This window comes from Phragmites australis, chromosome 19, assembly GCF_958298935.1.
Source record: "Phragmites australis chromosome 19, lpPhrAust1.1, whole genome shotgun sequence".
Lineage (NCBI taxonomy): Eukaryota > Viridiplantae > Streptophyta > Magnoliopsida > Poales > Poaceae > Phragmites > Phragmites australis.
The window spans coordinates 22853808-22871656 of record NC_084939.1 but is presented as its reverse complement, the minus strand read 5'-3'; the positions used below and the strand labels follow the sequence as shown (position 1 = coordinate 22871656).

Sequence of the window (17849 nt, the reverse complement as noted above, 5' to 3'; positions counted from 1 at the left end):
AAATTAACAATATCCGAAAAACATAACCAAGCATGACAATACAATATCAACCACATGCTATTATCCACTAGCTATGATTCACTATAGAAATATAATCCAAAATGGTATTAAAGACTTTCTTGCAATATGAAGAGACAATATTGATGCAATTAAAGTCAAGACATCTATATAAAAGCATATGTATGCACAAGTCATATTCTTTTTCACACTTACCTCTTCACAGGAAACATAAGGGTGTGCGTCGTACCCCTCCACGGGCAACATATGATGTTGTACCAATACAGTCGTGTACGCTGCGCGGCAACTTTCAATCCATGATGTGCATATATATAATATGCTACATGCATAAATGAAAATATAACATCCAAGATATGCACATACTTCAATAATTGTATACGATGATATTGAATATCTGCAAAGCGACATAACCTGCTTTCTACACTCATAAATCAAGAATCAAGTAAACTTCAAAAAAAAAGTAAACAATAAGGCAACATGCTCATATTTAGTTTGTTAGAATAATCGTATGTGTTGTAGTTAAAAGAGCAGAAGGAACTAAATAACAAGTTAAAGCGCAGCACATCAGCGACATTCACTTGCCTTCACCAGTGACAAAGGCAGACGCTAGCTACGTATTGAAACAGCACCACCTGAACAATCGCATAATTAGCACCATAAGACTACCAAAAAAAGAAGGCACACACTTCCATGCTTGAAAATCCCGCATACAAGGCATTATCAAAGGCTATGAAAAAATCTATCACTCTGCTTGCAAGACGCCGGACAGAAACTTCTTCTGTCTAGGTCGAAGACCGAAGAACAGTAAGAATTGCTCCAACTAAAGCACATAAGTTAACAACACTATTTATCAATTACTCCTACCTAAACCACTCATCCAATACACGACCAGAACCATCAGAAAGATATCGACGAGACATACAACTTCCATTTAACCTTATGGTCGAATTTGACTCCAATTACATTTTGATTTCAAATTAAGACACTACATGCCAATGGATCAACAAAACACCACTCCGATGACGAAATCGATCGTTCTCACTCATCTACAAGCATTTACGGACTAATTAGAAGTCACATTTGCGGCGAGGAAGTTGAATCAACAATGAATTCGGCGATTCCCCCGAAATCCTCTCTTTTTCCTTCTTCTTCTTCTTTTTTTCTTTTCTTCCCCCTTCCTTCCTTCCTTTCTTTCTTTCTTTCTCTCTATCTTTCTCTCTCTCTTCCTTCTTCTCCTTTCTTCTCTCTCTCTCTCTCTCTCTCTCTCTCCCCCCCCCCTTACCAGTAGAGAAATAAAAACTAGACCGATCATAGCTAGGGGCAGAACTAGATGACTTGGTGATGGCATCCAGCCACCCACCCACCCTCCCGGCGTATGCATTTCTCCTCTCACATCACAGTGGAGAAAAGATGACATAGTTCCAAGCCACAACTACATTATAATACAATGTAGCTAGAAAAAAAAAAGCAGAAAGAAACAACAACAGACATCTTTAGATTGACAGACCCTCCTCTACCCAGCTTCCCTGCCCAGAAGCTCTCCTTGTTCATTTTGCTTCACTTCCTCCTCCATATATGTATCATGTGTGTTGTTGGACACATAGGTGGATCCAGCATGAGCTAAGGGGCTTCAGCCCCCCTACCCTCTTGGAACACTTGAGAGCCCCCAAGCCCCCTCCCTATAATTTTTTTAGTATGGAAGATGAAGAAGGGGAGAAGAAGAGGAGGAGAAGGAGGAAGAAGAAGGGGAAAAGGCAGAGGAATAAGGAAGAAGAAGAGAAAAAAGAGCAGGGAAATGAGGAAGATGAAGAGGGAGAGCCCCTCTGCTTCTCGGCGCTGGATCCTCCATTGGTCAGACACCATCCTTTTGATGCATCAAACACCTCCCCCATGACTTGTGCTAGCAACATGGAAAATATTACCGGTAAATAAAATTTACCGAAGGTCCCCAGTAAACACGATTTATCTAAATAAAATTCAAAGAAATCTAAATAAAATTCGAACAAAATACCGGTAAACATGGAACGTTTTTTCTACCGGGGTCCATTGGTAGACTTGATAAACTGGGTTTTCTTGCCAATAATGTTTTCCTTGGCTAGTAGTCTTGCTCCCCATTTCGATGCCTCCTTGTTCGGTTCTTTCTATGCCAAATGGTCGAGGACTTCAGAAAATGATATATTTGAAGGATAACAACAAGATCACTAGGAAACTGATTGTAACACACCGCCTCCAAAATTCGTTTACAGCCTAGCCCACCTATGGGGTAGGCCCGCATACGCATAGCACTTTCTCTTGTACTTTTGTTCTCGCTTTGTGTAAAAGAATTAACCCAAAGGTATCATGTTTGGAACGCGAAGACTTATAAGATAATTCTAACCTATCTAAACTAACAAGGTGAAACTAATTTCACTAAACCTGAACACTTAGGCCCCACGAGTTCAAACTAAAAATACTAATAGGCCAGGGTATTACATTCTCTCCCCTTCAGAGGTGACGCCCTCAACAACTTACATTGTGCACGACATATAAATACACATGATCTCTCCTCGGTGCCATGACCATGCCATGTCTCCTCCACAGGTCGACACGCACGTACTCATGTAGCAAGAGTTGGCTCTGGATACCATATGTAACACCCTGTTTCCAAATCCACTTACGACACAGCCCACATGTGGGGTGAGTACATATACGCATAATATATCTCTTATACTTTCATCCTCAATTCAGGTAAAATGATTAATCCAGAGGTACTATATTTAGAGCATGAATACTAATAAGTGACTTTAACCTATCTAAACTATCAAGATATGACTAATTCCACCACACCGGAATATTTGGACAACACGAGCCGAGACTAGAAACCAGGGTTCAAAAAACCATCGGTAACCGCTCAAAAATCACGGTTACCGACTTTCTCGGTCCGGTCCGGTTTCAGAAACCGAACGGTAACCGAAATTTGAATTCAAAAAATTTGAAAAAAATAAAAAATTCAAATAAAATCTTTAAAAAACTAGACATAATTCTAAGACCTTCTGTGATTTTTTTTCAAAATAATATCGTTTGCATCATATTCTATAGGGAGAAAGTTTGAAAAAAATGAAAAAAATTGAAGCGTGCGACTCAGTTATTAACTCATGTTAAGGAAAAGTGTAACATGTAAACACATATTTTTCTTGTATAAAATGTATTTTAAGAGAATCTTTAAAATTGATTTCACTTTATTTAGAGTTTTATTAAATTCTCTATGATTTTTACAAAGTTCACAAGCATAAAGTGAATATGTTAAGAAACAGCACTGTAATTAACTTTTTCATGTCTACTATTATTTTTTTCTACGTAAATCATAGTATAAATAAGCTAATGAAAGTGGTTTCACTAATTTTTGAGGTGCGATGGGTCAGTTATGAATTAATCTAGTCGCAACACATTTACACAATCATGCATGTTACAATAACTAATTCATGAGTTCATGTATTTTTAAAAGACATAGGATCATGTAAGAAGACTAACAAAATTAGTTTCATGATTTTTGGATTAGCAAAGAGTAAACTATGCATTTAACTTGGTTTAACAAATAAAATTTCTCACAGAAAATTTTGAACTTTTTTATGAGTATAAATACTTTTATCATGTAGATCATGTTACAAGGAAGCCAACAAAATTTGTTTCACTTGATTTGAAGCTCAGATGAATTAGTTATTGATTTTACAAGGTTGAGCCCTTTTTTAGATTTTTTGTTGAACTGCGCTGAAATTCGATAAAACCGCTCGATAAATCGAGAAAACCGAGCGGTTACCGACCTAAACCGCTCGGTAACCGACCAATTCAAAAATACGAGAAAATCACTCGGTAACCGACCCAAACCGCTCGGTAACCGACCAAAACCGAGCGGTTACCGAACAGCTAAAATCGCGATTTTTTTTTCCAAAATTCAAATTTTGCCAAATGAATTTTCTTCGATTTTTTTTGATTTTTTGACCGGTAACCACGGTTATCGCGTATTTTCGGTTACCGCCGGAGCTCGGTAACCGAGCTCCGATCGGTAACGTAAACCTTGCTAGAAACACTAATAGACCGAGGTATTACATTGATTTATGAAACAAGCTGCATTTCTAGTTTTCCATGGAGTCCAGAAAACCGCAGCAACACCTACTATCACCAACTTTATCATCACCCGTTTAAACTGCTCAATGCCTCAATCCAAACATCACATAGATGTGAAACCGACAGTGGCCTCTGCTTCATATCAAAAGCAACCGCCACAGTGTTCCATACAATTGGCAGATCACAGTGTTTCATAGAAATCTGCAAGGTCATCTACGGGCAACTTAAAGATCTTGTAAACAATTGGGAGATGAATGAATTGGATACAAGTTCTAGATCCAACGGCCGGAAAATGTGGCTGATTTTGAGACAAATTTCAATGACCCGAGGAAAAAAGGAACCTGTAAGTGTACATTCGAGCAGCAATCGCGATGATACAAGGCGCAAATTGCAAGTATATACTGCAAAGACCCAAGAGTTCGCATGTGTTCTGCATGCGCAAGTTGGATCTTTTTTGGAAAACTGGTGCTACATGAGGGAAAGGCAGATATGAAAGGAGCTTGCATTTCGATCAAGTAAGAGGCGAAGCCAATCAGCTTCCTCAAGCACTTGATCAGTTACAAGGAGATGATCTCATCTCGGTACATCTCAAAAGCACAAATTTTCTCCACATCTAAAGCTATCTAGAGAAAAAGAAACTGAGGAAAGAAGAAACAAATTTTCCCAAGAACACAGAATGACGCAAGAAGATCAAAGATCATTAATCAATCTTGATCTCCAAGCTCAGCTAGCTCTGTCTCTTGCGCCCAATTAGTTCTTCTGTTTCTTGCCCCCATGCTATTGCTGCCTCTGGCTTTGTTGGGAGCTCGGCCGCCGATCCATGGCGGCGTGCCGGCGTCCCCTGCCTCGGCCTGGGCGTCCGCCCCCACCAGCTCCATCTGGTCCTCCAGGTACTTGTGCAGCAGCGCCGCCCGGTGCTCCGCGCCCACCGCCTCGAGCGTCGACCCCTCACCGCCGCCGAAGGAGCACCTACCCCTCCTCGTCGCCATCATCAGCCTCCGGCGGCGGCGGCGGAACCGGACGACGGCGACGGCGACGCAGAGCAACGGCAGCCAGAGGAGCACCAGCGGCAGGACGACCGGCAGCAGGCACAGCACCAGGCAAGCCGACCGCCACGCCGGCGCTGCGCCGCGGACGGCCCCCATGCATCTAGCGGGAAGGCCCGGCCGGCCGGACTAGCGCGACGGCTCTTGAGGAGCCGGCGAGGCCGCCACGGAGTCGGAGGTGCGTGTTGGTTGCCGTCCGGACAAGGAGACCTCTCTTTCTCGGCTGCCGGTCTGCTTTAAAAGGAAGCTTTTTCTTAATCTTTTGTTTTTAATTTGCTCTGATGTTCCTCTGCCTCTTGTTTTATGATCTCCCTCCTGTTATATTTCTTTCTTCCTTTATTTATGCGTCGCTTTCTACTGATTTTAAATTTCTTTTTCAATGTGATGAGATATTGGAGCTCACCATTTTCTCAGACTCGTTAGATTTTTTTAGGAACTCGTTAGATTAGAGCACACCAATTGAGAGACCAAGACTTATGGACGGACGCATATAAAAAATTGAGCAAGGTATACCAGTTAATGAGTATTTGCAACTAAGAAAAAGCATAAGTTCACTAAAATCCATTAAAAAACAAAATTTTGAACGAGGATATGTGCTCTCGTTAGACCTTTCCTGGGTTCGCACCTGTCGAGACCATGGATTTGGAGAAATAAATAGAAAAACTATGAATATAGGGTGGGTAAGAATTCTCGGACCCGTTGGTTTGGGCGTCTTGACTCTTAAGTGAGTTAAGCGTAGAATATTGATTGCATGTTTCACACGATGATCCGGCTTGGATTAAGCGTACGAGACTGGTCTCACGTTCTACACGAAGATTTGATCATCCGTAACACGAGATTAATCGTAACCAGAGGTGGACCACCCCTACTACGACGGAGTGTGGCAGATGTCGTAGCTACCCGGCGACTGTCCCAGTTGTGGGTGAGCGCGGTTCAGCGGCCAGCGCCGGCACCGGTCAGGCCGAGGTAAATTTTGCCCATCTAAAATTTTGGATACGGTAATAAAAAATGACAACAGGTAAAATGACTACAGGTAAAGGTTGTCCAGAGTTTAGACTTGTATCCGCGAGCTTATACTAAATCCGTACTCATATTTGTTACTCGTCACATATAAAAAATGTTATCTGTACTCATCACCCGTGATTATCTTGTACCCACGGATGCCACATCACATGTTTACGAGTAATTAGTGTGGATTTATACCTAAGTTTCTAATTTATATACTAGTGATGATTTATGTTTACATGTAAAATGATTAAAGCAGATTTATGGTTTATAGGCACATGCATGCTTTTTTTTTTGCTCATAAACTTTTGTACATGTACTTATGGATAAACATTAAAATTCAAACCCGTACCTATAGAGTTTCTTACCCACGGTCACGTAAATAACCTCTATCCATTGCCATCTTTATACGGTAAGTAATCTGTGAAGAAATACACAGCTCAGAAAATCGACCGGCACAGTAGGGTGGAGAATGCAATATGTGCATAGTGTCACTAAAAAAATCCCGCTTTTTTCCCTTCTGAATTGTCTATTTCTGAGCCGATAATTGATCACGCCACGTATTTAATCGTTGTACATTGATTGATGGCAACAGACAGGATTAACATATTCAAGAGGAACATGGAGGAGTACGTGATTGAAGGATCGTCAGTATTAATTTTTTTTGCCAAGATGATGCGTTTGGATTTGACTTTTATCACCCTATTAATCTTCTGCCTCTGGACTTGATTTTTAACCGCCGTGCTGGGAAAGCACCAAGCAGCCGGGTATGGCGCGAAGCAGAGCAGACTAGTGGCCAGAACTGATTGGCCACCGTGGACGCTGCGGGTGGGGCCCGCGCCACGTCGAGGTTCGAAAAAACGCGAGGATAAGGGGCGCCGCGTCGACTCCACGTGGGACGGCGGCAAGCAAGGAACACGTGGGCCCCGCCACAGCCCACACGCCCGCAACACTGCAAGATCTGACAGTCACCAACGACCTAGCCAATAAGCACGACGACAATAGAAATAATATGTGTATTTACTTTGGATTTAGTCTTTAAAGTTTGATTTTAATCATTTATAACCATAAAACTTATATATATGAAATTATTTTAATTACGAATCTAGTTGTATAATTTTTATACACTAGATATTTTATAATTTGATTAAATGTTAGTCAAAATACATAAAATTTAATTTTTTTAAAAGAATACGCATATGATTTCTAAACGATGGAAGTATATGCTTCTATAAAACAGACGAGTTATGATCGATTTGAACGATCTCTACTATATGTCTTACGATTCATAATCAAAATTGGTCATCCGTTTGCTCTCCTTTTAATTATTATTTTTCCTATGATTTTTTTGCCACATCACAATATTATATATTTCAGGTGTGTGAAATATGTGCATGGTTGCTAGTACAATGTAGACAAGGTGGTTGTATCCCTACCTATCAGGGATGCTTTTTTTATGTTTCACTAGTGTTGAATTTTTTTAAGTAGTATGCAACGTAACCGTCGACACCGACAGCGACACACTTGTGGTGACTTCGTCAATCTCAAAGCTCTGTATCTCTGATCTTCAATAGACGTTATGTGAATACATATGTGATTGTATGAGTATGAACGTACGGCTACGTGTTGTACTGGGTTTCTAAAAAATTGCTTGAACTATCACCTCGAACCACAACAGTCTGATAGAGGCACCTCAAGAGCCGGCTTGTAGTTTCTACTCGCACGGTGACATGCATGGAACCATGAACAAATCGCTCCTGAAACTTTCTTAAAGCAAGGGAAAAATATTTATGCCCATACAAATAACTGAAGCTGAATTGTGAGAAGCTGGATTATAAAAAGCTAAGTATTGTTTGGCAACTTTGGATTCTAAATGTCTTAAATGATTGCTTTTTGTGTATTATGTTTATAATACCCTCAGCGATTAGATTGAGATTTAGAACATAGTTAGCCCCTCAAACCTAGTTTCAGCCCATATATGATATAGGACACCATATGACGTGAGTGTTGAGGCTTGCAAATGAAATTTTGCTGTTCTTGCCTACCAAGCTGCCTTGTGTTTTATGTTATTTTTGTGTGCTTGCACATAGTATGCCGAGTGGCCAAGGCTTGAAGCTTGACATGGTGGATGGTATTGACATTGGTGGAAATCTGAATTTCGTAGATCGCGGAACACCTGACTCATTTCTGCATATGAATTTTGGGGGCTGCAAAACAAAGTCTGAAGGTAGGATTTTACATTACAAGTAACGACCGTATTTTGACATGAAGGAAAGGGAACACTGCAAATGAAGCTGGAAACAAAGGATAACATATAGTTTAATACTTATTGATACTAGATGGTTTGGATAAATCGATACAAATCAGGAACAATCATACTAGAGGAAAATGAGCTAAAGCTTTCCCGGTGATAAAACCCTATAGTCATCGAAGCAAGAATACATATAGGATTTAGCCATAGAACATGATACAGATTATAAGGGCATCATCAGATCTCCTTGAACGTAGCAAAGAGGTCCCCGTGGATGTAGTCATTGTCCACAAGGCTGACCAAATAATAGCTCTTATGAACATGAATGAGAATCGGAAAGAAATTTGTTAGAGACTGCATTCCCATCATCTATTTCCTCCACACAAAAATGAGCAAAGCAAATCAGGATAGTAAGAAGAGATCCTAGTGATGTACAGAGTTGAGTACTACTGAAGACTGACACATACTAGTGAGCATTTCAGAACAGTAGAAACTCATGAGTAGAAAGACTGAAAGGTTTGGCGGTGGCCTGGATCGAGTTGCCGATGGCGGACGACTGCTCCTTCAGGACCGAGCAGTGCAATACGACTCTAGAAGCACCACCAATGGCCTCTCTTCACCAAATGGAAGCTAGAAGTGTAGTAGCCGCCTTCCCAAATAATCCTGCAAAAGAAATCACCACCGAATATCACCACCACCGACAACACAGGAAGCAACTAGTGACGAAGAAGAAATGACGAGTTGCGGCAACACGGTGTCGTGCGACCCCACTAGTACCCCATGACCTCCTGGATTTGCAGAGGCATGCAGTGGAAATTCTAGCCAACATCGTTGACTAATCGCGCGCCGACAACTAATCTAACCAGACGAGGGAAGATGGATATTGTACCTCACACGACGGCGGGGCGACGAGGACCACCGGACGGGGCGCACTGGCTTGGAGGTGCACCGGCGGCGAGGGGACGAGGACCGTCGGAGTGGGCACATCGGCTTGGAGGCGCATCGATGGCGGGTGATGGGGATCGCCGGAGAGGGGCATAGTGGCTTGGAGGCAGGGGGACGTGCACCGGCGTTGAGGCGGATGAAAGCTCGTAGGTGGAGGGATCGCCGGCAGGGAGGTCAAAGGAACCCTAGGTCCCTTCTCTATGCGCGAGAGGGAGACGAGCGCGTGAACGATAGGGCCGACGGAGGTTCGGGGGGAGGGGGCGCGGGGGTGTACCTCGATGGCATTATGGGTAATTTTACTACAATTATATGCCCACTCTCATATCCTTAACCTCCACAATCAGAAAAACATATTTTCTCTTGATTATGGATTTTGCCTCAATTTTTATTGTGATTGTGGATTATGAATTGTAGAATCCAACTATTTGTTTTTTATTCTAGCTTTTAAAAATTATAATCCACAATCACAATAAAGAACAAACATGCCCTTAGACACGAAAATATAGCTAGATCCCCAACATGCGGGTTGCAACATTTGTTTTGGGGTCATTTTAGAGATTATTCTATCATCCTTTAGTGCCAAATAAATAAAAAAATTATCTCAAAAGCCAATATTTGTACTGTATCGAATTGTTTAGTTAGTTGTTCATGTTAAGGTCGAGTACACTTTGAAAAGTGACTCAAATCAAATAATTATGTGCTGCTTAACATTGTTGACTTGGCATGCATATGAATATGTCAAATTTTGGCTGCTGAACAAAATAAAGACTGTCCCTTGTTCTAATCTTGTCTCTGCCCCACAAGACAAGTCAAATTTAATCCAGAATAGCTTGTTGTACAAACAGCTCTTTGGAATATCACATGTTAAGAAATTTAGCCCTGCGGAAGTGATGGGTTGATCTACTGAGATGATGCTGGTAAAATTACAGACGATATCGGAGGTACAATATTTGTTAACGAGATTTAGTTGAAGACTACATTCTCAGAGCATGACTACAAATGCTCCTTTTGATTGTTGCAACACTAGCCGCTTCGGGGTCCCGGCAGATCCGCCGCCACCCCTATGAGCCTGTCGCTATATTATCATCCTAGTTATAGCAGCGACCCTTCTTCATATTTATGAAGAGACCCTGTTACATGAGTCCTACTCTAACTCCATCCTATACCACTAATACAATAGTAAGAACTAGTATACAGTAAATCAGTACCGCTAATACAATTAGAGATGGCAACGAGTCTGCCCCCGTCGGGTTTTGATGGAACGGATCTGAACCCGAAACCCGACTAGAACCCGAAATCAATATTGGGCGCAAAACCACCTCGCCCCTGGTCCCGACGGGGACTCGAAACCCAACGGGGTAACCCGAAACCCGACAGTGGGAAAGCGACGCGAATGAGCGGGATGGGCGGGGCATGGCGGGAGAGCGGGGTGGGCGAGGTGCGGCGGGTGAGCGGGGTGGGCGCGGCACGGCAGGCAATCGAGGCAGGGTGGGCGAGCGGGGCGGGCGTTGGGTGGACGGGGTTTCGGGTGACACCTGCAGTGAAAAAACAGATCCGAACCTGAACCCGACTCGAAGCCCTAATCCGATAGCTTTGCGGGGTTATTTTTCCACCGAACCCACCCCGTCGGGTCTGAAACCCACGGGACCCGACCCGATGGGGAAATTGCCATCCCTAAATACAATCCCTGTACTAGCGAACATCTCATATTTATGATCTCAATGGAATATCACAAGAACACATGAACAGTCTCAAGTCTGGATTCTGAACTGAAGTAGGGTCAACCCTACTAAATCAGCACTAGTGTACAGTACAAGGACGACTCCATCTATGTACGTGCTATTACAGCCTCGTGCTTCTCATATGGCAGCATGGTATGCACCATAGCGTCAGTGACCGAATTACAAGAGGAGGAGGAGGGAGGGAGGGAGCTGGTGATGCAAGATGATGTTACCAGTCAGTCATTGGCTCACAGCACGTCGTCGGTGTGCAAGGAGAAGTCCGGCTCGTCGGGCTTGGCGAGCTTGGGGAAGTTCATGGTGGGCACGTCGTCGATCCTCTGCTGCGTGATGATCTTCTGGTGCTGCGCCGCGCCGCGCTTGGTGTTCTTCGCGAACTTGGACGCCAGGAACGTCGCCCCGAGGTGCGCGCCGCCGCCGTCGGCCGCTCCGGCGCCGTGGTCCCCGGCGCCGGCCTTGTACTCGCCGAGCAACGGCGCGATGTCTGCACCTCTGCCAGGGCCGGGCCCGTAGCCGTCGTCGTCGCCGCCGGTTCCGGCATCCTGGTAGTAGATGCCCTCCTGCTTCATGAGCTCCTTGGCGAGCTTCCGCTTCTTGTACCGCCGCCACGCGCCCTGGACGAAGCACGCGCCCCAGCTGCGCCACTGGTGCGAGTAGTACCGGAACGCGTGCTGCAGGCGCTTGCTGTGCAGGCGCTTGAACTGGTTGGCCACGTACTTGAGGTCCTCGGCGCGCAGCGCGAAGGCCTCCACCTCGGTGAGCGACCGCACCGTGCGCGTGGACTGCGGGAAGTTGAGGCTCGGGTTGGGCATGAGCGCCCACGTCAGGAGCTCCTCGCCGCAAAAGTCCCCCGGGCGCAGCGTGATGGAGCTGAAGAAGTTGGTCCGCCCGCCGTCCGTCGTCGAGCTCTCCAGCTCGCCACGGATGATGAAGAGCATATCGCTCACCGGGTCGCCCTCCCGCACGATGTACGCGTCCTTGGTGCTCAGCGACGACACCAGGCGCTCGCAGATGGCGTCCAGCAGCTGCTCGTCCATCTGGGAGAAGAACGGCACGCGCCGGACGAGGGCGAGGCAGAGGTGGCGCTGGATCTCGCGGCGGAGGTCGAGCGGCAGCGACTGGAGGATGGACTCCTCGTCGACGCCACGGGTGGCGAGCCACTTGTACTGGAAGAACCTCCGCACGCGCTCCTGGAGCTCGGGAGGCAGCTGACGGTGCCGCATCCACTCCTCGATGTCCCGGCGCTTCACCCGCCACTCCTCCAGCCTCACTGTCATCGACTGCAAGTACGTCTGCAAGATCAAGGCCAAGCAGAACTGATTAGTAAGTGGCTAGGAAAATGGATCAAGGTATATAATTCCCTGCAAATTAATTCACCAGACACTGTCAAGCTGAACCTCTGATTTCAGCTCTGCACCGAACAGAACTGATGCAATTCAGGAGCACAATTAAATACCTGCATGTTTCCAATGAGATGTGAAAAGAAGACAAGTCCCATAATGCATATCAGAATGCAGAAGACGGTCTCCCCCTTGTAGGTGCTGTTCTGCAAGTTCTGTCCATAGGAACTAATTTCCACAGAAAATAAAGATAAGGGAAAGCAGTTATTATTGTATCATATATAACCTCAAGGCAGAATTCAGATACCGAAAACGCCATCTTTATACCTCAAGTTCCGAAAACCCCACCAGAGGCAGTACAGGTACTTCTCGATAAAGGCCACCCCAGCACGATCCAGAGCCAGTGCATCAGCAAATAATCCATACTCATATACGGAATCGGGAAGCATGCACTGTCTCTCGATGCCACTATGGTTATGCCAAGCCTGACGTATGGGACTACCCTTGCTTTTGCAGTCCAAATAGCTCATAAAACATCTGGGGATTTCACCTGCGGTGCCATTCTCCTCCGTGCACACTTCCATCCAACAGGTGTACTGCCGCTCAATGGACAGCAGATACCACAGAGCGCCAAGAACCTGCATGCGCCATGCAGTTGATAAAACACAAGGTGAAATTGAAATATGAGTATTTTGATGCTTGAAATGAGACTATCGAACATTTTGGAAGCGTTGACGAATAAGCAGATAACTGAATTGAAGAACTGGTAAAAAGTATGCATTGTGCCATTGAAAACAAATGGAAAGAGATTGCATACATGACTTGCCAATGTGTAAAGAAGCAGGTTGTACGCAGCCCCTGCCCAAGCAGTCCTTGTGACTACTCCACTTGCCTTTACAATCTTGGAGTTTAAGGATATGATAAGAAACACTCTTGGTATGTACTGGATTAATACGATCAATGAGAGCGTGTTGTTCGTGTGATTGGCTGAGGATGTACTCACAGCTGGTATAATAAACCAGATAATCACCTGCACGAATCAGAGAGTGACGAGGCCTAAGCAACTGCATCACATGCAAACATAACAGCTCTGTAACTGTAAGTAGATAAGATACAACGAAAATTTGATGATTTCATAAACAACATCAATCGAGCTTGTTCAATTCCGAGACAAAGTCAGCTTACACTAACTGAATCGTGCAATACCAGATTTAGCTCTGGTATTGATCACGGAAGCTGTATTAGTATCTGAACTCTTACCAATGCAGCAATCTGATGGTATAACCTCAACTACACACATTTAGTAAGAGGGATTCACTTGAGGAGCGTTCTAATTTTGCACCAAGTATGATTATGTTTGAGAACACCAACCCGATCCATTTATTGGATATAGATCGGTGGAGTGTTATCACTCTCACTTTGATAGATCATATCATGCCAAGCACATGGTAAATGCTGCAGAATATCACAATCCCTGCATCCTGCAAGACAGGAACTGAGGATACTGTTGGGTTTCATACACCAAACAGCTAATCCAGATGCTTATTATGTTGAGGAAATATGTGAATAGCTCAACACATACAGTCCTCAAAATATTTTAGTCCTTTTATTCATTGAATTTATTGTAGAGATACATTATAAGGATTGACACAAAAGAAACAAGAGTGAGTGCAGTAAAATTTTGACAAGTTGATTATCATCCTTTCCAATGCAAGAAAGAGATTGGTGGCAAATTGAAAGTGCGATATGCCGTTTCACTAAGAAGACATAATTATATCGGATAAAAAATTCGAACAACCTAGAACTTGGGACAAGGCGTTGCTATATTTCAGATGCCTGAAAATAAGGCAAATCTCAGGCAATCATTCTGAATTATAGGATGAAGATCCTATGATCTCCATGTCATCTTCCTCCTTGATCTGTTTTCTCAGCGCTGCCACTCGCCCCTACCTGCCGTCACGCTTACCAATCCACCGCCGCGCTCCCCCGCTCACTGCCTGCCAGTCTCCCACGGCACCGGTGTCGCCGCTGTCACCTCGCCACCACCCACTGGTCCGGCCGCCACATTAGCCTCCCTCTAAATCCAACACTCCTAATCACCCACCCCAAACCCTAACCCCACCCCCAACACTCCTGAGAGATCTCTCTTATTTTCAGGAGCCTGGAATTTAGCAGGTTTGTAATAGTAAAGAGGCAAGTAATTTATTTAACACACGGCAGTGATCAATAATTGATGATAGCATGAAGCGTGTCTTCCTGTTCATAGAGCCAATGCGTGGACGTGAAAGCTTAGCCAATAGCCATGCATTCGCTCGACCGACTGGCATTAGATTACGGAGATACAATGAGAAGACTACGTTCACTTACCTGCGGGATCGGTAGCATGGCGGCGAGGTCGATGATGAAGTCGTTCTTGAGGTATCGGATGGCGATCTGGTCGGGGTCCCGGACGAGCTCGCCGCGTCCGAAGATGCGTGAGCTGGGCGCGACGAACGCGATGCGGAACTTGAGGATCATGTGCGCGAGGTAGAAGAGGTCGGCGACGGTGCGGACGGCGGTGACGAGGACGCCGATCCCCATGTCCATGGAGACGCAGGTGTCGGGGTCGGTGTGGAGGAGGTAGAAGTAGAGGGGGTCGATGAAGAGGCCGACGAGGCAGGTGACGAGGAAGAGGCGGTACCAGCGGAGGACGACGTCGTCGCCCGGGTCGAGGATTCGGCGGGGCGTCCACGGGCGTCGGCCCGCGGGCAGCGTGGACGCGTGCGCCGCGGCGACCGGGTGGAAGAAGGGGAGCGGCGGGCGGCGGAAGGGCGGGAGGATGTGGCGGTTGATGAAGGTCGCCATGCTCGGTGGCGCGGGCGCGGGCGGGCGTCGTCGTCGGGGAGGGCGGGGGAGGTGGCGCAGGCGGGCGGGTTGGGAGGTGAGGATGGTGCATGCATGGAACGGGGTGGACACCTATGCTATCTTGACGGTTCATTTCTCTTATATAATATTTATCTTTTTGTTGATTTTATATATTCTTATGATTTTTTCACTTGTCTCTCCATCACGAATCTATATGCAAATAAATGTAGTCTTTATAAACCGGGGAAAATTTCAGTGCAAATCAATTCTTCAGTGCAAACAGTGAAAACTCTCTAAAAAATATGTTTAGATGCACTAAAAAAATCGGAAAAAAATCACATATGTACATAAGGGGGTGACACATATGCATATAAAAATTCAAGGCTAAACTCTTTTTAGTTCATGAGATATAAAAATGACAAATCGGATTTACATGAGGGGTGATACTGATTTTTGGCATTTTTGTCTTTTTCTTTCCGATTTGTTATTTTTATATCTCATCAACTAAAAAGAGTTTAGCCTTGAATTTTTATATGCATGTGTGTCACCCCCTTATGTACCTGTGTGATTTTTTTCCGATTTTTTCAGTACATCTAAACATGTTTTTAGAGAGTTTTTACGGTTTACACCAAAGAATTGGTTTGCACTGAAATTTTCCCCTTATAAACCATACGTTCGCGGGCATTGCGAGGGCCCTGGCCCGCGGGCCCAAAGAATGTCACTTGTCTCTCAGTCACGAATCTATGTACAAATAAACACGATCTTTATAAACCATGCGTTCACGCGTGTTGCGGGGGCCCTGGCCCGCCTTGCTGGGCCCAAAGAATGCTCGACTCTGCCCATGGAAGTACGGTGGCAAACTGGCAAGCTGGCACGCGATGTCCGATATGCATTTTCTTGCCGACATGCACAGCCGAATCTGGTGTACATACTGCCTTCCAATGCCTGCCAATAACTTGCACCACTCCACATATTATGCTGATCTGTATTGTTGCAACCAGAATATCTTTGTGACATTCAGGAGTAGTATTGCACTGATACTTGCCCTTGAGGTTGAGTGAAGATGTTGGTACAGGTGCCTTGCAATTATACAGAAAGGTACTTTTGCTGAATATTTCCACGTTGCTTATTGTTAATATCCTGTACAGATCACTACACTTTTTTTTTATCTTTCACAAAGAAGAACAGCTATTTTCAACTGCTCTACAACCACAAATATACTCCTAGGGTCATCTTGAATGCCATGTAATATTATCATTGCCATCTCTGATGGACCAAATTAACCTGGGGCTCACTGCCAATGCCACCATTTGTTCTTGGAACTGTCCCAGTTAAAAGAGCACACAATGGAAATTTTCTGGAGCTGGAGGCGGCCATGGGATCTTCTTGAAATTGTTCAGCTCAAAATCAAAACAAATAAACAATCAAGCTCATGAACTATATGGCAATCACACTTACTAAAAAGCCTCAGCACTTCACCCATCCCCAATTCCCAGTCTTTGTGTGTCCTTCTCAATCCACAAAAAATCCTAAACCCCTTCTAAATTTCTACAATTTCAGTGTCAGTATCCATGCTAGCTAGGTTGGGTGAGTGAGCTCTTTCTCCGCATGGCAGCCGGAGCACATTGCAATGGCAGTCACCAATCCCATCGCTAAGTTCAACCAGGTGCTTGTGCAAGGACACTTTGCAATGGAAGGCTTTTCTTTTTAATTTGGGGACCTGTTTGTCTAAGTAGCTCATCTAAAGGTCAAACCACAAATGGAATACTACATTCTGAAGTAGGGAACCAGTTGCCATCTTTGTATCTGTATACTCTCATAGGGGATTCCCATGAAACCCCATCTTGCTTTTATATTCAAATCCTTTTCTTGTGTGTTGAAACTAGGGAAGTAGTTTTCATCCATCTTCTAACTCCCGTGCCATGTTTGGCACGTCTATGGCCTTTGAGAAGCAAACGCAGTGATATTTGATATATTAATAATTACCAATGTTCCTTTTTAGGAGCCTCAAGGATCATGGAAATGAGCAATGCAAGTTTCCTAAAAACAAGGACGCCAGAAAATCTTGTGTCCAGTGGTGAATGTTTTGAAGTTTAGGAGTTTGGGGTGTTTCCCGTGGATTTCCTTGTTGGCAATGCGGTGTGGTCGCTGCTTTCTTGTGTGCAGTTGCACCGGGAGGAGTAGTAGGATAGGTCGAAGCAATAATGTATGAATGAAGGAACAGAAGCGCGCCAAGGTCGGACTTTAGTAATGGCGCCCTGGGCGTATCTTCGTCCACTCATATCATGTGCTGCCTCCTCTCCTCCTCCTCAGTGTTACTTAGATATGGGATATGAGTATCAGAATTCGGATTTAGATGTCCAATTTGATATACAAAATTTAGACACACAGAATACAACTCAGATTCTGATCGGGTGTTAAAATCTAATTCTGACTCAGAGTGTTCGATTCGGTAAAAAAAATTTAGACACAGGTGTGCAAATAACACTGCTCGTACTGCATGTTCTTTTTGTTGTTATTATACCAAAATAGTGGTACCAGCCTAATTCTCTCTTCT

The 17849-nt window shown here is 44.6% G+C and overlaps 2 protein-coding genes across 2 annotated transcripts; both read right to left on the bottom strand.

The window, feature by feature from the left end:
• Positions 1 to 4608: 4608 nt before the first annotated feature.
• On the bottom strand, positions 4609 to 5450 carry LOC133900477 (uncharacterized). Its single transcript, XM_062341630.1, has one exon. It carries the CDS (start codon positions 5265 to 5267, stop codon positions 4827 to 4829), a length of 441 nt encoding a protein of 146 aa, XP_062197614.1. The 5' UTR covers positions 5268 to 5450; the 3' UTR covers positions 4609 to 4826.
• A 5673-nt stretch (positions 5451 to 11123) lies between these two features.
• LOC133900603 (cyclic nucleotide-gated ion channel 18-like) lies at positions 11124 to 15292 on the bottom strand. Its single transcript, XM_062341797.1, has 5 exons — positions 14816 to 15292; positions 13266 to 13478; positions 12776 to 13086; positions 12565 to 12676; positions 11124 to 12400 (listed from the first exon to the last, which is right to left on the bottom strand). Exons 1-5 carry the CDS (start codon positions 15290 to 15292, stop codon positions 11339 to 11341), a joined length of 2175 nt encoding a protein of 724 aa, XP_062197781.1. The 3' UTR covers positions 11124 to 11338.
• Between the last annotated feature and the right edge of the window lie 2557 nt (positions 15293 to 17849).

Coding starts and splice junctions, on each gene's coding strand:
- LOC133900477 (XM_062341630.1), bottom strand. CDS start 5,267: ATGGGGGCCGTCCGCGGCGCAGCGCCGGCGTGGCGGTCGGCTTGCCTG.
- LOC133900603 (XM_062341797.1), bottom strand. CDS start 15,292: ATGGCGACCTTCATCAACCGCCACATCCTCCCGCCCTTCCGCCGCCCG. Junction 12,677..12,775: donor TGGGGTTTTCGGAACTTGAG/GTATAAAGATGG, acceptor TGTGGAAATTAG/TTCCTATGGACAGAACTTGC. Junction 12,401..12,564: donor ATCTCATTGGAAACATGCAG/GTATTTAATTGT, acceptor TTGATCTTGCAG/ACGTACTTGCAGTCGATGAC.